The following is a 17,583-nucleotide window of genomic DNA, read 5'->3' as shown; positions in this document are numbered from 1 at the left end:
GTTGAATTGCTCCTGGAGAGTTACTTCACACAAAGTCATATACTCCCGGTTTTCGGTTCATGATCTTCTTCGTTAATCGCGTTACACTCGCGCCATCTAACAGGTTTACTCTCCTATAACGCGGAACCGTTGGTTTGTGATCGCAGCTCAAGCGCTCTGGGGCGGACACGGATGGGCGCGCACGACTCGCGGGATCTCCACGCCCAGCTCGCGCTCATTCGGCGGCGGCGGGCGCGCGCGCGCCGCACGATTGGACAGAATCTGACAACGGGCACGGCTCGCGACGCGGCCGCCTCGAGATCCGTGAGAGACGCCATTTTGCTGACAGCGGGGAGGAGTAGAAGATTGTTTAGACGCCGCGGTAGGGAAAAAAGAAAAAAGGTAAATTGCAATTCATCAAACACCAATTTCCTGCTGATGTTATGATGTCGTGTTTGCTTTATTTAGCACCTATACACTCTTAATAAAAACAACAACCAAAAACTATACTTCTACGTTAAATACCTCAACGTCTCTGAGTTGGTTAGCTAGGTAGCTAGCTATGCTAACCTGAGTAGGAAGGCGTCTTGCCAGGCAACTAGATGAACGTAGTTCACAGCGTTGAGTTGTGTGTTCTGTCGTCGTGTTTTGTATGAGCTCTGTCCTTTACCTGACTACCGAGGTACGTGCTCTGGACAAGTGTAGGTCTATCGTAGAATCTATCGTTGCAAAATGTGTCGTTATGACCCGCCGATACCGAGCTTATCGTTAACTAGCTAGCCGGCTAGCCTGCTCAATGAGGATGTACATTGCTGGCTAACGCTCAGCAAAAAAAAAACTAAATGTGTTAGCACGGTATCGCGTATCTGATTATAAATCCATATTTATACATGATTACCTTAAAACAAGGGGGAAAGCATTGGAAGCTAACAGGTTTGTTGGCTAGCTGTGCTAACGAGGTGTCTAAGTAGGCCTAGTTTCTGTTCTGCAGTTGTGGTGACGTCGACCTTATACCCGCATTATGAAGAAACGGCGAAGTGTTGCTTAGCTAGGGTAGGCTAGCTTAACTAGGTGTCTGGCTTTGTAGACGCCGATTTGCGCTTAGTCTACATCTGTACTCAATTTTTATTACGCATCTAAGTCGGATATAAATCTACCTAATATGCTGGCTAGATGTCAACCTTTTCTATTGCGGCAGCGGCTAATGCATAACTAGCTGGGCCGTATCCGTTTTGAGCAGTAATTTTGACATAATGCGATATATACACTGATCCAGAGGTAAATTGCTGGAAGGCGTTGCTTTAAAATGCTCCATGGAAAGTAATCATATTCGAGGTATCTGGAGACCGTGTAAAACCGTTCGTTCTATCTCTGTATTCTTTTGCTTTGTTGAATGACTGATGTAATGCTATAGCTACCTAGCTTTCATCAGATCAGCCTTATGTTTGCTGTCTCTTGTACATGAATAATTGTACTAATGGCAATCGCTGCTAGTAGTGTCTCCGTCTTAGATATGTTATAGTTGACTAAAATAAACAGATACGGCGCGCTAAACTAGCGAGTTAAAGTACCGTACTTGTGGTGGTTTCTGGATCACTGTCTTGGGCTGTAGATCTGTCGCAACCTCGAAATCGTGGAAGAGATCAGATGTTGTCATGTGATTGGCCCAGGTCTTTTATATCCTCCCACTTAAGTTACCTCACGCAGCTTTTGTTTACTGTTATTCCATACATACCCATCCCATCATGCGAATAATGTTGTGCACGATTTGCTGGCATGTCTAATGGATTGTATAGGCTTAGAAATTAAATGATTACTTGAACAGATTTCACCAGTGATGGCAAACTCTTAAGACGTTTTGAGAGATTTTCTTTTGTAAGGATTCCCTTTGTGTTTATACTGTCCTTTAGTTTTCTTCATTAGCTATGATTCCTGGAAAGGCTGATTCCTTGTGACTAGTAGTCTTCATTAATTTTTCCCTAGTTTCTCTTGCATCTCATCACATCTCGTCAAGAAAATTAATTTGAAAGGAGGACTAATTACTAGTGGCTAACAAAGTCTATGGGTCTATTTTTCATTAATATAGGAGGTACCCTGTTTTGTAAGTTGTCTTTTTCTAATCTCACCTGGTCCAGTGTAAACTATGCATCAGTTAATTCTAACTAACGGCTTCTACAGAGTTAAAGAGAAGGGGAAAATGAGCATTGGAGAGAGTATGGTGTTATCGGCTGAGTTAATAGTGTTTTCGTTGTGAAATCGGGCAGTCTGCTGCTCTCATTTCTGTTCTGCCTAGTTGTGAGTGGTCACCATGGGAGCAGATCAGCTTTGTTTTTACAGAGCTGAGATGTTTGTGGAAGCCAGTGAATGAGACCGCCTCATTATCTAAGGCTCCTCCCTTCTCCTGTCCTTTACCAGTCAATAATTAATTCTTTGTGGACCTTTTGAATTATTCATGAGACTCAGTTTGTGGTTTGTAGTATTTGAGGGTTAAAATAAATTTTGTTTATTTTGCCTGTCAGTTTTGGCACTTTTTTTGTCTCGCCTTTCAAAAACAACAAAGGAACCCCCAAAACACACACAAACAATGCTCTGCAGAATTATGCAAATGAGTCTAGCCTCCACCCCATTATCACATACAAGCTTTTCTGCTTCACACACAAGCACATGCTCTTGTAGGGTGGGGAGTAGTGAAGAGGCTACTCTCCAATTATGTACACAACCAGTATGTGGCAAAAAACAGTCTAAGAGTCACACACTGGAAGTGTGCTATAACACTGAGTCACACTGGAAATGCACACTGGGCCTCTAGGCTGGAGGACTTGCTCTCCGAGCAGTGCAGATCTTGGTCAGATGACTAAGAGGTCTGCATGAATTAAATTTAGTCATTTAAGAGGGGAAAAGTTATGTTCCTTTTTAAGTTCTTCCTCTGGGTTTTTTGAATCGCTCACATTCATGGATATTTGGGATAGGAATTAATATATGTTCACATGTCAAAATCCTAGCAGTTTGTGTCACAAACCTATGCTTTAAAACAATTATGCTCCAAGTAAGTATGACTTCGTTTTATTAAGTCATTCCCATTGTCATGGATTTGCTCAGTGACACCTGAGTGTGTCACTAGCACTGAGTAACCCCAGTTGAGTTGTCTTGCCCCTCGGTTGGTTTCTCCATCTCAGCTAGTCACACTCACAAAAGGAGGAAATACCACTTTTGGAGTGTGTGGAACTTGAAGGGAGACATTTAAAGTTGTGTGTCTTAATCCTTTTCACCACTGCTGTCATGCCTTAAGACTCAGAAGTTAAATACAGCTGCCCAGAGAGTTGAATGGTTTGTGTGTTTAGCTGCTGGTGGAAAGTTTAGGTCTTCTTGGCTTATCTGTACAACATTGCATTTAACCACATTTTTAAACAATGGGAGGTGTGTTCTGCCAAACGCCACAGGTCTGGCCTCTCTTGTTTTGTTGGTTCTTGCTGTGTAACCTTCGGAAGTTCACGGATGTCATGAGCATTTTTGACATTTTTATTTTAAAGTTGCTCTTAGCAAACATGGGTGTGTGTCTAGACTGGTTATCTTATGTTCTCTTTTTTTTGCTGGGCTAATAACTCATGATGTGTGAACTCTGAGTATGTCGAGTTGGTTCCCAATTTTTTTTCGAGGATTACATTCCCTTCCTGGGGATAGGTTGGACGTCTTAGTACTCACCGCTGCCTGCTTCCTGCTGGCTGCTGCGGCTCTTCCTGTAGCGCAGCGTTGTCTTTTCTTTTCCATGTGCACTGATCAGCAGGTTAATGTGACAGCAGAAGAGTGCTAAAATGATTTACACTTTCTCATGGAGTTGAACGTTTGTTCGCACTTTTTAGTTTCTGTACTTATCCAGCCCAATAGTTTAAAAATTGGTCCGTATCCGAGCGGGATAACCGAAGCTGTTGTCTCAGGTATGACACAATTTATATATATATTTTTTTCTTTCTGTATCTTTCTCTCAGCATCTCTCTGTATAAATTTGTACATATTCTCGCTCTGTCCTGCTTCTGATTAATTCAGAGGTCAGGTGTCTGTCTTTACAGGCTGGTCAGGTTTCAGGTTGCCTGCTGTGCTCCTGTTACTGTCTGCAGTAGCTTACATTCCCCACATCGCTACGCTCATTGTTCGTTTCCGCTCCGTCCTGTTCTCCGTGGCATTGCACTGCTGAGCCAAGCTCTTTGTTTCAGTCTGCGCTATCCGAACCACAGGCTATGCTAACATGATCTGCCCTATTTGAAGGTGGATTAAAAAAATATGCAAAGGTAGCTGTTACACTGTCTGTACCAACAGTGTTGAGTGCGAGTTTGTCTTTAGCACGTCTCATTTAAGTCATTCGGTGGTGCACAAGTTGCAGCTTTGCCTAGTTGTAGTATAACTGGCTACTGACCTTCACTTTGCAACTAACTTTTGGTATGTCTCATTGTTCATGTTTGTTCTCTTCTGTCGCAAACTTGAATGTTGCTTTTTACTAACAAAGTTTTATGCTAACATGTGGTACAACCAGATTTAATACATTTACAACATTTAGTAGATGCTCTTGTCCAGAGCAAATTACAACAGTAGCTAGTTGCAAACTAGTAAATGCCAAACGTGAACATTCTGATTCAACTTTCTAACCCCTGATGTGGACTTCCAGAGAAGGGGTATAAGGCACTGCTATGTACTGTACATTAATGCAGTATTAGCATACCACCCATAATGAAAAAGACCACAATATGCAAATTATCTGTCTTAACACATCACACCATTTCTTTCTCGTGTGTCGTGAGCAAGCTGACAAATTTCAGGCTTTGCATTCACTCTCTGAGTGTTTAGATGAGTCAGCCCTTCAGGATTCAGCAAATGTTAAAGAATCGTCGCAAAAAGTCTTTAATCGTATGGCATCAGAGTCTGCTGTGGTTTTTAAGTTTTGTAAAGTAAATCACACTATGTGGGAATATAATTGCAATACAGTATTTTTCTTCATATCATGCAGCCTAAGAACATGCATTCGTATGTCATGTTAATGATTCTTCAAATTTTATGTTCACTAGGGCTGGCCTGAATATTGTTTTAACGACTGTAATATTAACATGCTATGATACCTATAATCATAGAATAGGCATGAACGTTATTGTACTTCCAAGCATATCCAGTAAGGGGCACTGTTAACGTACTGCTTATGGCACAAATGATCTTATGCATTCTTTGTTTTTTGAACTTGTATAGGTGTACTGTTCTAAGTGTTCTTCAGTTACAACCACTGAGTCTACGCAGATTTTTGCGCCCTGCCCGTTTCTTTCTGGTTTCTCAGTCTGTGCATATGTGCCAGGCTGTTCAGTGCACTGTGATTTTAAGCCAAATATGTGGAGTGTGTTTTGAGGGAGGGGTAGTTTCAGAAGTTAATTATACTGGCTTTTGAATACCCAATGGACAGAAATAACCTAATTTTTCAGTTTGTTCAGGTTTGGCTCAGTGTTTGCTTATGCACATCCCTCTGTTTCTAAGCCTAGGCATAACCACACACAAACCACGCAAAAGGACTGTTCAGATCCCTGTAAATCAGATATGAAGCTGTAGCCACTGCATCTTTGCCCCTTGGGCTTTTCTAAGCCCACTCATGTTTTATGAGGCTTTGTGTAAGGATGCTCAGGTGGTGGAGTTCAGTGCTCAGTTGAACTGTTTTACGGGAACAGCTTACTTGCATATGGGCATGCTCCACTGTAATGTTTTAAAGATGTTTATATATATATAATTTATTTTTTAACTCATATGTCTGTGCATTATACAATTGCTGTTTGTGTGGTCAGTATGCTTTTTTTTTTTTTTTTAAGTTCCAAAATTGATACTGAGACTTGATCTCACAATCAAAATCAAAACTTAAATGTGTGTGCATTTTTCCAAGCACCCTTTTTCCCAGTGAGATTGTAAATGTAGGGATGTGTATGGTTAGTTGTGACTGCACTGGACATGCTGTGAATGGGGGCCTTATGGAAAGTCGCTCATCATTACTGGTTGCATGTTGACCTGCTGTGAGTGTGAGAGAGACACACGCAGACATGTCTGGCATGCCACTAAGGTGTTGCAGATATGAAACTGGAACTGCAACCTCATGGGGTCTCGCCACCCCCTGTGGCACCTTGCAAAGAAGTGACATTTAACACTATAAGCGATAGTTTCAGTCATGGCTGTATGTGGTTTTTCGAATCTCCCCCCCCTCAGATCTTCCACCATGGGGAACATGTTTGCAGGCCTCTTTAAGAATCTCTTTGGGAAGAAAGAGATGCGTATACTGATGGTGGGTTTGGACGCTGCAGGCAAAACCACCATCCTGTACAAGCTCAAGCTGGGAGAGATTGTCACCACCATCCCTACTATCGGTCAGTCAGTGTACCTCTCTACTGATCTTATTTTCCTTTCTGCCTTTTGTGCTTCAATTCTGAGCTCTTGTTTTCCAACCCAGAACACTGGCTCAAGAGCACCTGGAAGAATATACTGTTAAGAATACAAGAGATTTGAATCTCCATACATGAGATTTAGGGTAGTTGTTATGGTGATGGTTAAATAAGCTGCTGGACAACAAAAGACACCTTTTCTCTCTCTCATATGTATTTTGTCAGATTTTCAACCTGCATTCTGTGCCATCTTTAAGGAGTCATTGTTTTTCGTTTCTTCCTCTTTTGCTTAATCTCTTTGTTCAGTGTGTGTGTGTTGGGAAATGGTGGGGGAAGGTCATACAGGTCGCTGTCCTCAGGCTGTAGTGTCATGTGGATGGGGACAACCCGGCCTGCTCTCCCCGTCTCATTCCTGTGTCTGTCTTAGCCGTCTACCTGCTCCTGCCCTCTTTCCCATGATGAACTGCGCAACATGACCTGCCATTCTATGACATGCTCCTTTTTGATTTGTTCTGTGCAGGTTTTAATGTAGAGACAGTAGAGTATAAGAACATTAGTTTCACAGTTTGGGACGTAGGCGGTCAGGACAAGATCCGGCCCCTGTGGAGGCACTACTTCCAGAACACACAAGGTCAGTCTCCAACATGCACGTTCCGGTCTGAGTACAAGATGGGCTGACTTGGACCTGTAGCTACATGCATCAGTCTCCCTCTTGCTTGCTCTCTCTCTCCCCCTTCTTCTCACTCACTCTCCCGCCCCGTGTCTCTCAGGTCTGATCTTTGTGGTGGACAGTAATGACAGGGAGCGCGTGAACGAGGCACGGGAGGAGCTGACGAGGATGCTGGCGGAGGATGAGCTCAGAGACGCTGTGCTGCTTGTTTTCGCTAACAAACAGGTGAGAGAGAGAGCGCACCACCTGCACCCTCTAACGCCAGAGCCTGTTATATCCAGCAGCCTCTTCAGGCAAACTAGCAACTGGGCTGTTAGCATAATCTCACAGTGGTGTGCGTCGCTCTCTTGGCGAGTGAACTTTGGCATGCTGTCAGGGTAATCTGCATAAAAGAAACCACAAAAACAAACAAGACTTGGAAAAAATGCCTACAGCCATACTAAATACTAAACAGTAATAGGCCAGGCGTATTTTCTTCTGGTCTAAGTCACTTACCCTCATGTATGACACACTAATTTGGTAGTGTCCCTAGAATGTGCAGAAGTTATTTGCCCAGTACACACTCCATAAAATGTCCCAGTCGTACATTTGTAGTACTTGGATTTGAATGCTGGTTTGGTTTCCTATGTGCTATGTGCTGCGGTGCTCAGTGTGTGTGTGCTGACATGTTTCCCCCCCCCCCCGCCCCTAGGACCTGCCAAACGCCATGAACGCAGCTGAGATCACTGACAAGCTGGGCCTCCACTCCCTCCGGCACCGTAACTGGTACATCCAGGCCACCTGCGCCACCAGCGGCGACGGCCTGTACGAGGGTCTGGACTGGCTCTCCAACCAGCTCAAGAACGCTAAATGATCCATTCCACCTAGCTCTCTGCTGTCTGCGCTGTGTGCGTGCGTGCGTGCGTGTGTGCGTGTGTGTGCGCGCGTGTGAGCACGCGAGCGTGCGTGTGTGTAGTGAAAACGGCGGCGCTGGACTCGGTCTCTACGTCACCCTCTTTATCCATCCCTTTCTTCTGTTTGGTTCTCTAGACATTTGAGGCTCTCCCCAGTGCTGACTAGTGTACACACACCAGCGTGTGTGTGTGTGTGTGTGTGTGTGTGTGTGTGTGTGTGTGTGTGTGAGAGAGAGAGAGAGAGAGAAAGAAAGAGGGAGGGAGGGTGGGAGCAGCCCTGTTGTGCCTTTGAACATGCGTGCTCCTCGTGCAGCTCCGTTCTCTCTGTGTTTCTTGCCCCTCTTCATCTCCCCCTAGTTTTTTCCACACGGCAAAGAATGACCCAGGATGCTAAATGGCACTGGTGGTTTTTTGTTTGTTTGGTTTTTTTTTGTTTGGGTTTTGTTTTGTTAGTTGCAGAATAAAGGAGAATATTGAAATAAAAGTACAGTCTTGATTTTCATCCTCTGATGTTAAGCAGTCACGCATGTCTAAGATGTTACAAGGTTTCAGTTGCCACCCCTTTATCCCCACTTACGATGAAACTCGTTGTGACCTGCATCAGGTTGGGAGCGGAAGAAAGGTCAACGAAGTGCCGTTTTCCATCCTAGATCCTTTTTTGTGTTCTTTGAGAGCCGTGCTGTTGAAGCATTTTAAAGCCCAATTTTCACGTTAATTGTTGACTCCCCTGATTAGCATTCCTCTGCCCCACATCCTGGAACCACGTGTGGGTAGGTTCTCTTGGTAAACGCCAGGTAAAATAAACTCTTATCATGTTGTCTGCTGGAAGACGTTTTCTGGGCATTTTTCCAAGTTGAGGCTATATTTTAAAGGAATAGCCCAACCAGATATGCTAATATAAGTAATTAGTGGAACCTTGTAGCTACCAATTAGCATAAATACATTTGCAGAGTGCTTATAGGTGGCTAATTGCTTTAATTCACTGTTAGGATCATTAGCATTTTTGACTGAACTACTCCTTTAAAACTCAGGTTGTTCTCCATGCGTGTCCGTGTGATGTGTTGGAGACCGAGAGGAGAGGAGAGTTAGAGCGAAGCCAAGGAGCAGTGAGGTCTCTGAGGGCTGCTCCCACTCTTAATGATAGTTTCCCTTTTCCATTTGAGGTTTGTTTTTTTTGGGGGGGGGGTGGTCTCCTTTCTCATCTTTAGCATGCTCTTTTCGGGCAGGGGTGCAGTCAGGTTCATTCTTCAGACACGTTTAAGCAGCCTAGGCAAAGGTACTTACATAGATTTTTACTGTTAGTACAGAAAAGTGGAAGACAGCTCCCTTCCACGGTAGTGTTGAGCAGGGGTTAAATCCAGATTGGATGCACTGTACTGTAAATGTCAGAAATGTCAGACTCTTCCATATGGCTGCAGGTGTACACTTGTAGATGAGCTACTTAATAAATCTGTCTCCGCCCCTCTGTTTTGGCTCCTCCCCTTTATCTGACTGTGTCCCCTGACCCTCAGTCAATTTCTGAGAATGCATCCATGATATTGTAACCAGCAACAGTGTTCACTCTGGAAGTGTATACCCCTTGACATCCCCTGCCCCCAAACAACTGACATGGGTAACTTCTTTTTCTCTGCAACCAGACATGTATTCCAAAGACTACTGCGATTGTTCTTGCATATGTCAGATATGTACACACTGTATGACACCCCATATCCCCAGAGCCCATAATCCTGTAGACCTCTCACAAAGGAGTTGGTCATTTTTACCCTTACTGTGTCTACAACTGGGTAGCAACAGCTTTGATTTTACAGGGTTTTGTTTCCCCCACCCATGTTTCTTTACAAAATTCACCAGTTTCAGAACTCTAATGACCTTTTTTGGGGGCCTTTTATGGTAATGATCTTATTGACATAATGTTGTGAGTGGCAACTGATTATTTTGAATGATATCATCTGTATGGCAATTAAAAATGTGTAAGAAAATGTATTTTAGATAGCCATATCATTTAGTTACCCTATGTTCAGATGTGAAGCTTTAATTTTAAAAATGTTTAAAAAATGACAAAGGTGTGCATCTGTTTTGTTCCTTTCCTTTAAAGGTTTTCTTTTTGTTTCTTGCTTTTTTTTTAACCCATCTTGTAACATCTGAGAAATGCACTATAATAAAGAGATCTCTATTACAAAGCCTGGGGGTTTTGCTGAAATTTCTACTTTAGTTGACACTTCTTACATTTGCAGCTTCAGGGTCTTCTTCTGTAATACTTTATTTCCAGACCTGCTATGAATTACGTGTTTGGAAAATAACAATTGATTTGATCACAAAGATGTCACTTTATCAAAGCCCATATATTTCTTCATACATAGACAGCAGAAGACAAACATTAAATGTGCTGCATAAGACTGATTCCTTACATGCACCATAACTGCTGAATGATTTGAGAATCAGACTGGTTCCTTATGTAACTGCTGAATGATTTTAGTATCAGACTGGTTCTTTGCATAGACCATAACTGCTGAAATCCACAAGCTGTTCTTTGTGAACTTTAATGTGATCCTGAAGGTTTTGAGGCAGTGGCTCTACTAACCCGTTTAATTCCCTGATTGCATTCCCAAATCCTTATGGCTCAGAACAGCTACAGTTAGTATATTTGCACCCAGAACGTGTATTTAATAAACCTTGCAAAGATTCAGGCTTGACTGCAAAGGTCACTTTCAAGCTCTCATTTAACATGTCAGTGTTCAAGATTCATAAAATTAATCTAAGAATAGTGTTTGTCTAACATACATGAAGTTAAGTAATATAAATATAAATAATATAAATAATGCATTTGTGTGCGTGAGCGTGTGAGGCTCTAGGGTGTGGTGCTGGCGTTCACGTCTGCTTTCCTTTGAGCATGGCTGTTAAAGAGAAACTAGCTGTAAAAATCCCCTTCAGAATTGGCTTCTCCTAACTACTGCGCAGCCGCTCTCTCTGAGCTGAGCTGGGCTGCACATGGCTCATCCACTTCACTGACAGATAACAGATTTGGGTTAGCTAATCGAACTGTGGCCTTCATAGTACTATCGGGCAACAGTCCCAGGGCCACACAGAAATGCGCACCCCACTTCCTGTATTACATTTGGGTGCGATAGCAAGACATGGCTAAATATAGAAAAGCGCAGAGAGAGTTTCATAGCAGTTTGTGCTACAAATTTTGGTGTAATTGATGATAATATAGGATAATTGGCACAATTAACCTAATTAATTTAATTTAGCCATCCAAATGTGGTCAGGTCCACCCAATGAAACGACAAATTTCGACATCATTGTGAAAATTTGAGCGCCTTGAGCTCTTTCTCACTCCTCTCCTGTTTTTCCGACCTTCTGCCGCCATCTCCTGCTCTCTTCCAACATCCCCACGTCCGAGCGGCGGCATGGCTCGCGGATAACTGCTTTCGATACGCTGGAGTAATTTAGTTTGATGCTTTGATGTACCTTGGGTGCTTTAATTATCATTAATAGATGGGCGACACACTGGGGAGGGGGTCTTGGCTCCCTTCATACAACGCTACGTATATGTGTGCGCACACAAACCTGATTAAGATGTTTGTTACTTTTAAGTTATTTTACAAAGAAGGCTCATGTTATGCCAGAATCAGTTTGCTCCCTCCTGGACACTATTAACTTTGGCCTGTGCGAACCATCACGCAGTTTATGTGATGAAGCTTTTAGTTTGTTGATATTGACCACTAGATGGAGTCCCACTACACAGTGTTTGGGTTATGGGACACCGTGGACACTGGGTAAGGTGTAACACATTTAAAGCCATATTCTGTCATTTTCCCAGTTTAATTAATTTTACGTTTTCCACCAATTTTGTGGTGGCCATACAGTGTGTTGTTTATTTAAGGAAATCCCTTTTAGACAACTAGAGTGACACCAATTAAATGTTATTTTAGGAATGGACCGAATACAAATGAGAAACATCAGATGTGAACTGTTCACACATATAAATACAGACTAACACAAAAATCCAAATGCCAACTCCTCATCAGTGATTCCAGACTGGAATATAGAAGCCAGTCGCCTCTGAGCCATCGCCGCTGGGTTTGTGCGGTTGGGAATGGGCCCACCGGGAATGTTCTGGCTAAAGCCACATGTGGTGATGCTAACAGGCCCAGTGATGGAATCTACGTGCCAACAGGACCGAACCCAGCGTCTGATGAGAAGATGGAAGGGGAGGAGGCATGAATGGATGTGTGTGTCTGATTCATTTAGAGACGAGGCCTCTTTTGTGGGGTTTCTTTTTTTTTTGCTGGGTCTGTATCGGTGATAATCCTCACTAGCTCTTTCCATCTCTCACCTATTCTGCTCAACAAGATTTCAGGTGGCCCAATCTCCAAGGAGATGTTACCTTGGAAACAGCACCTTACTTATTTATAGAAATATGAGAGAGAGAGAGAGAGAGAGAGAATCTTAATATAATAAAACCATAATCTGTATCAGTCACAGATATGTATCAGTACATTCTATTATATTTAACTATGGGGGATTTCATTAGGAATTAATTGCAGAATTATTATTGAGTTTTCAGTCTTTAGAGCAGACTGTAATTCTATAATTTGTGTAACATCTCTGGTTCTGTCATTTATTCACACACACACACACACACACACACACACACACACACACACACATTGACCTTCCTGTGGCCGGCATGACTGAATTCCTGTAAGATTCACACCTTCTTCACACTGCTACATTAACCTCATGACCTGTGATGCACTGGAGAGAATACATGTGCCGCTCTCCTCGTGCACAGCTCTCCTCGCGCACAGCTCTCCTCGCGCACAGCTCTCCTCACGCACAGCTCTCCTCGTGCACAGCTCTCCTCGCGCACAGCTCTCCTCGCGCACAGCTCTCCTCACGCACAGCTCTCCTCACGCACAGCTCTCCTCGTGCACAGCTCTCCTCGCGCACAGCTCTCCTCGCGCACAGCTCTCCTCACGCACAGCTCTCCTCGTGCACAGCTCTCCTCGCGCACAGCTCTCCTCGCGCACAGCTCTCCTCACGCACAGCTCTCCTCGTGCACAGCTCTCCTCGTGCACAGCTCTCCTCGCGCACAGCTCTCCTCGCGCACAGCTCTCCTCACGCACAGCTCTCCTCGTGCACCGAGCCTCTCGTGCACTGAGCCCCTCACATGGAACAATGCACGTGCAGTTTCATTTCACAGGACATCTCCCGCTCTCTCGCCACCCAAGGCATAAAGTGGATCTGTGCCCCAGAGTGTGTGAAGGTCACCCCTGACTGAGAGATGGACAGAGGACGGTATGACGAGTGGCTTTCTTTATTGTACAGTCATTTCCTGCATGGAAGTTGTGGAGTATCTTTCTTTTCATGCCTTGCATTCATCCAACCATATCCCGTCAAATTACTCTGGCTTTTCTTTTCTGGTTGTGAATTATTCCACAAAACGCTTCCCTGCTGTTTCCTTCTCCACAGCTTTCCATCTCAGGAGCTAGTTCTAGAAGCACTCTGTTCCCATAGCTCTGCACTTTAGAAGCACTCAGCTCCAGAAAGCACATAGTTACAGAAGGACTCTGTTTTAGAGGCATCCGTTTTCAGCAGCATCCTGTTCTAGAAGCACCATGTTCTAGAAGGACCCTGTTCTAGAAGCACCATGTTATATAAGGCCCCTGGTCTAAAAGGACCCTGTTCTAGAAGGACCCTGTTCTAGAAGCATCATGTTCTATAAGGACCCTGTTCTAGAAGCACCATGTTCTATAAGGACCCTGTTCTAGAAGCATCATGTCCTATAAGGCCCCTGGTCTAGAAGGAGCTTGTTCTAGAAGGACCCTGTTCTAGAAGCATCATGTTCTATAACGCCCCTGGTCTAGAAGGACCTTGTTCTTGAAGCATCATGTTCTAGAAGGCCCCTGTTCGAGAAGCACCATGTTCTAGAAACATGCTGTTTTAAAAGCAGGCTGTTCTGGGCTAGCTCTGCTACAGAAACACCCTGTTCTTGTTCTCACTCCACAGTCAGGGTGGAAGTAGAGAAAATAGACTTACTGGCTCTGAACAGCTAAATACATTCAAGGTTAAAATCTGCCTCTTTTTTGGCAAATGTTGCTGGTACCAGACATCTGGTCAGACTAGGACACCCAACGCAAACATATACGGCCAACGCATACAGCCCCCTCTAGGGACACAGGGACACTCTATGTTGTATACTTGTGTTTCCACAGCCCACTCAGTAGTACGTTTCATTTATGGATAGTTGTGCACCGATGCCCACGGGCCTGGTGGTCCTCTACGCTGAATCAGTTCACTATCGCCCTGTTTTGTTGCTCCTACATACCCAACATCGGACCGCCTGGCCTGACTCAGTCCTGCCTGGCTATATCTTTTCTCCCTTTTTCATGGGCTTCCCAGTCCCTCAGATTTCCACACGGAAAGCCGCGGCTTACGGCAGACCCTCAACCCCTAGAAGAACCCCCTCCTGCTCAACCCATCCCAGCCACCCTAACGTGCAGCAAACCTTCACCATGGTCACAGTCACCATGGCAACCGAGGGGTCTGGGCTGTGGCGCTGAGATTTGTTGTCTGCTGTAGGATTATGGTGATAGACAGTGCAGGAGATGGCTGTTACAGAGGCGGTGATGTTTCTGCGGTCTTCTCGTGTATCATATGTTCCAGATGAAGATCGGTATTGCACATCAAAGTGCAAATTAGAACTGTTAGAAGTTCAAAACAGGAAAAGACCCTGTTATGATAAAACCCCAGACGGAGATGGAAACCTGGTATAAGGTCAATGGGTATTAAATATATACAAATATACAGGTCAACCTATGGAGAGAGGCCTTCAGAAATGATTGAGATATGCAAATTAATGCATTTATGAAGAGATTCATTGGTCCAGGTTTGCAGCCACACCCACTATAATTAACAACTAGAATTACAAGGGATCATTTAAAGTAAAAAATCATTTAAGCATAGATGGAGCTGATACAGTAAATACCAGGAATGATTCTGTAAATATCTTAAATCATACAATAATTCTTCTGATCATATAATGTGGCAGGTTTCCTACCCTCTATCATAATCTCATGTGATTGCTCATAACAGCAACAAGTAAAAAATTGGAAATCCATATTTTTGGTATTTTTCTGTAGTAAAATAAAGCAAAAAAAAACAAAAGAAAAAACCAACCCTCTACTACACACATGGAGTCTCTCACGCATGCCTGCATGCTCTCATGCAGAACTGAGCGCAGACGCCCTTTTGAGGTTAAGGCTGAGTGTGCTTGAGGCAACATATGTGTGGGAAAAGGTGCGTACGTGTGTCTGCTGCAAGAAGGTGGGGCATTCACCATCTCATGCACATCCTGTACAGAGGTCGTGCGCACGTGAGAACGCGAGGGCACGTAAGCCTGCCGTGCTGAGGCTGTGGAATCTCATTAGTGCGTGACTGCACTGTGTGTCCTGAAACAAAGCAGCAGAAGGTTGGGTGAGCAGACCTTAAAAAGCCTTGGAGTGACATGTTACTGGAAAACAGGATAGAGAGATGGAGCACAGCGCCTGAGGGAAGGAGAGGAGGACGAGAGAGAAAGAGAGAGAGAGAACCGTCCATTCAGCACTTCAGTAGTGCTACTGCAATCAGGCTACTGACCAATCCCAGATGTGCATTCCTGCAGGCTGGACCAACTCCAAATGGGAGTGATGTAACTCTTAACAGGTTGGCATTGCTTCCACATGGTATTGCCTTCTCTTGATTTGTCATTTGTGTAATACAAATGTATGCAAATAAGCCTTATGCTTTGCATTACCCACGATCGCTATACTATAATATTGTAAACAGGATTTTATATTAGTTCTTCACACAGAAAATAATAAAACATGTACACAAACTGCAAATATGCTGATATCAAACAAAAACTAATATGTTAGATATTGTAGCATCAACGCGGAAGAACCAGAGAAAGCAATTTCTGCTCAAAGAACAGTTCTTGATTCTAAAGCCGCGCAGCAAATAAGCAAAACTGGAACCCACTAACGGGGGTAATGTTGGGAGGAGCAACAGACAGCCCAAAGACGGTAAGGGCTATTAACGCGCTGATTAAACAGAACATGGGCGCATCTACACTAAATCAATCACAGCACGTCAGTAGCATTTTCCTTCTTGAATGTGTCCAAGAAGGGAAACGGGTGCTAATTCTAAAAATACATATAGAGGACAGCACCAGGAACCTGACCGTGCTCAGGGTGATGCCAGTCCAGCAGGACTACAGGCCGCCAGAGAACTTCCCACGTTGACCAATAAATCTCCTCCAATTCACACTCCAGGAAACTGAAAAAAAAAAAAAAAAAACCCTCACAGAACACGTATCATGATCAAAATAAGTTACATGAATGATGGGGATATATTTGTGAACCGATGCTAAAACATCAAATAATATATAACATTTAAAAATGAAAAACAGTAAATAAATAACGGTTGTCTGTTTCTGAGGCACACTCGAGAACAGATGCAAATATGGTGTCTCTGACAAACCAGAAGACAGTAAGCTCAAACCCCTGGGATCCATTAATAACTGATGACTCCCATATTAGCTGTCTCATTAGCTCACATTAGCTATCTGAAGCTGAATAAATATATGAAGATCACCTTTAGGTGTGCTGGTAAAAAATATGGAATAAGAATTCATTACAGTGCATACTCAATAGACCTTCCAATGGTTTTCAATGCAAGGAACTGCATTAGGTGGATTAAATCCATTTCTGGCCCATTTAACGACATAGATGATTAAAAATAGATATCGGGCGCTCTGAGTTTTCTGTATAGTTGTCACACACACACAATATTAAAACACAGTTTTAACTTTAAAATTTAAACATTATGATGTAACAGTGCAGAAACGCCGTACTCGCCGTCACAGAAAACCCGCCTCCTGGACCATCGGACTTCTCAACAACCAATAGTGAAGCACTTTGAGTTATGCCCCTCCCATTTGAAGGTACGGCCCTCTGAGTTGGAGGTGACCAGCATGCAGAAACACCCATCTCACCAGTCCTACAAAACAGAAATACGGCCACATAAACATGATTTCCTAAAAACACATCATATCTAAAACACATCTCAGACCTTGCAGGAATAAGTACAGCGGCCCTTTACATTCGCGTGTCCCTTTAAGAAATCAAGAGCTCCATGGCATGAATTCACTGCCATCATCGCTGGGTCCAAAAAGACAAGGTTTGGCAAACCTGTCAGCAATAAACAATACGAGAAGTATCAGCACAGTGGTTTATACTTCATTTGTAGTGCACTTCTTTTCTGTTTGTTTTGATTAATATCATTTCACGAATTGTTAGTTGTCGTGCTTACTGTCGTGCTTATTATCAAATATTCCTGATTCTATCATTAGGAACGTAATACATTTCCTTTTATTGTCTAAAGCAAGTTATACTAATTGCTATGCCCTATATAAAATATTCTGATATGTTATATAGCTTCAGAGTACCCTTTCAAAAACCGGTAGGGATAAAGTAGCCATATCAGAACTAAGCGCGACGTGTCCCCAGCGTCCGGACCGTAAGTCACGCTTCCGGTCGCCGCGGCGCCGCGCGCAGTGCAAGTCTAACACCGTCCCGAATGCTCGCGCCGTAACTCA

General features: G+C 43.6%; 1 protein-coding gene across 1 annotated transcript; it reads left to right on the top strand.

The window, feature by feature from the left end:
* The first annotated feature begins 223 nt into the window (after positions 1-223).
* On the top strand, positions 224-10,120 carry arf2a (ARF GTPase 2a). Its single transcript, XM_027014693.3, has 5 exons — positions 224-381; positions 6,205-6,362; positions 6,898-7,008; positions 7,148-7,272; positions 7,739-10,120. The coding sequence occupies exons 2-5, from the start codon at positions 6,215-6,217 to the stop codon at positions 7,898-7,900; spliced, it is 546 nt and encodes a 181-aa protein (XP_026870494.1). The 5' UTR covers positions 224-381; positions 6,205-6,214; the 3' UTR covers positions 7,901-10,120.
* The last annotated feature ends 7,463 nt before the right edge of the window (positions 10,121-17,583 follow it).

This window comes from Electrophorus electricus, chromosome 3, assembly GCF_041902795.1.
Source record: "Electrophorus electricus isolate QZ-2024a chromosome 3, ASM4190279v1, whole genome shotgun sequence".
NCBI classification, from domain to species: domain Eukaryota; kingdom Metazoa; phylum Chordata; class Actinopteri; order Gymnotiformes; family Gymnotidae; genus Electrophorus; species Electrophorus electricus.
Note: the sequence above shows the minus strand (reverse complement) of the source record. Positions and strands in the feature narration are given on the sequence as shown.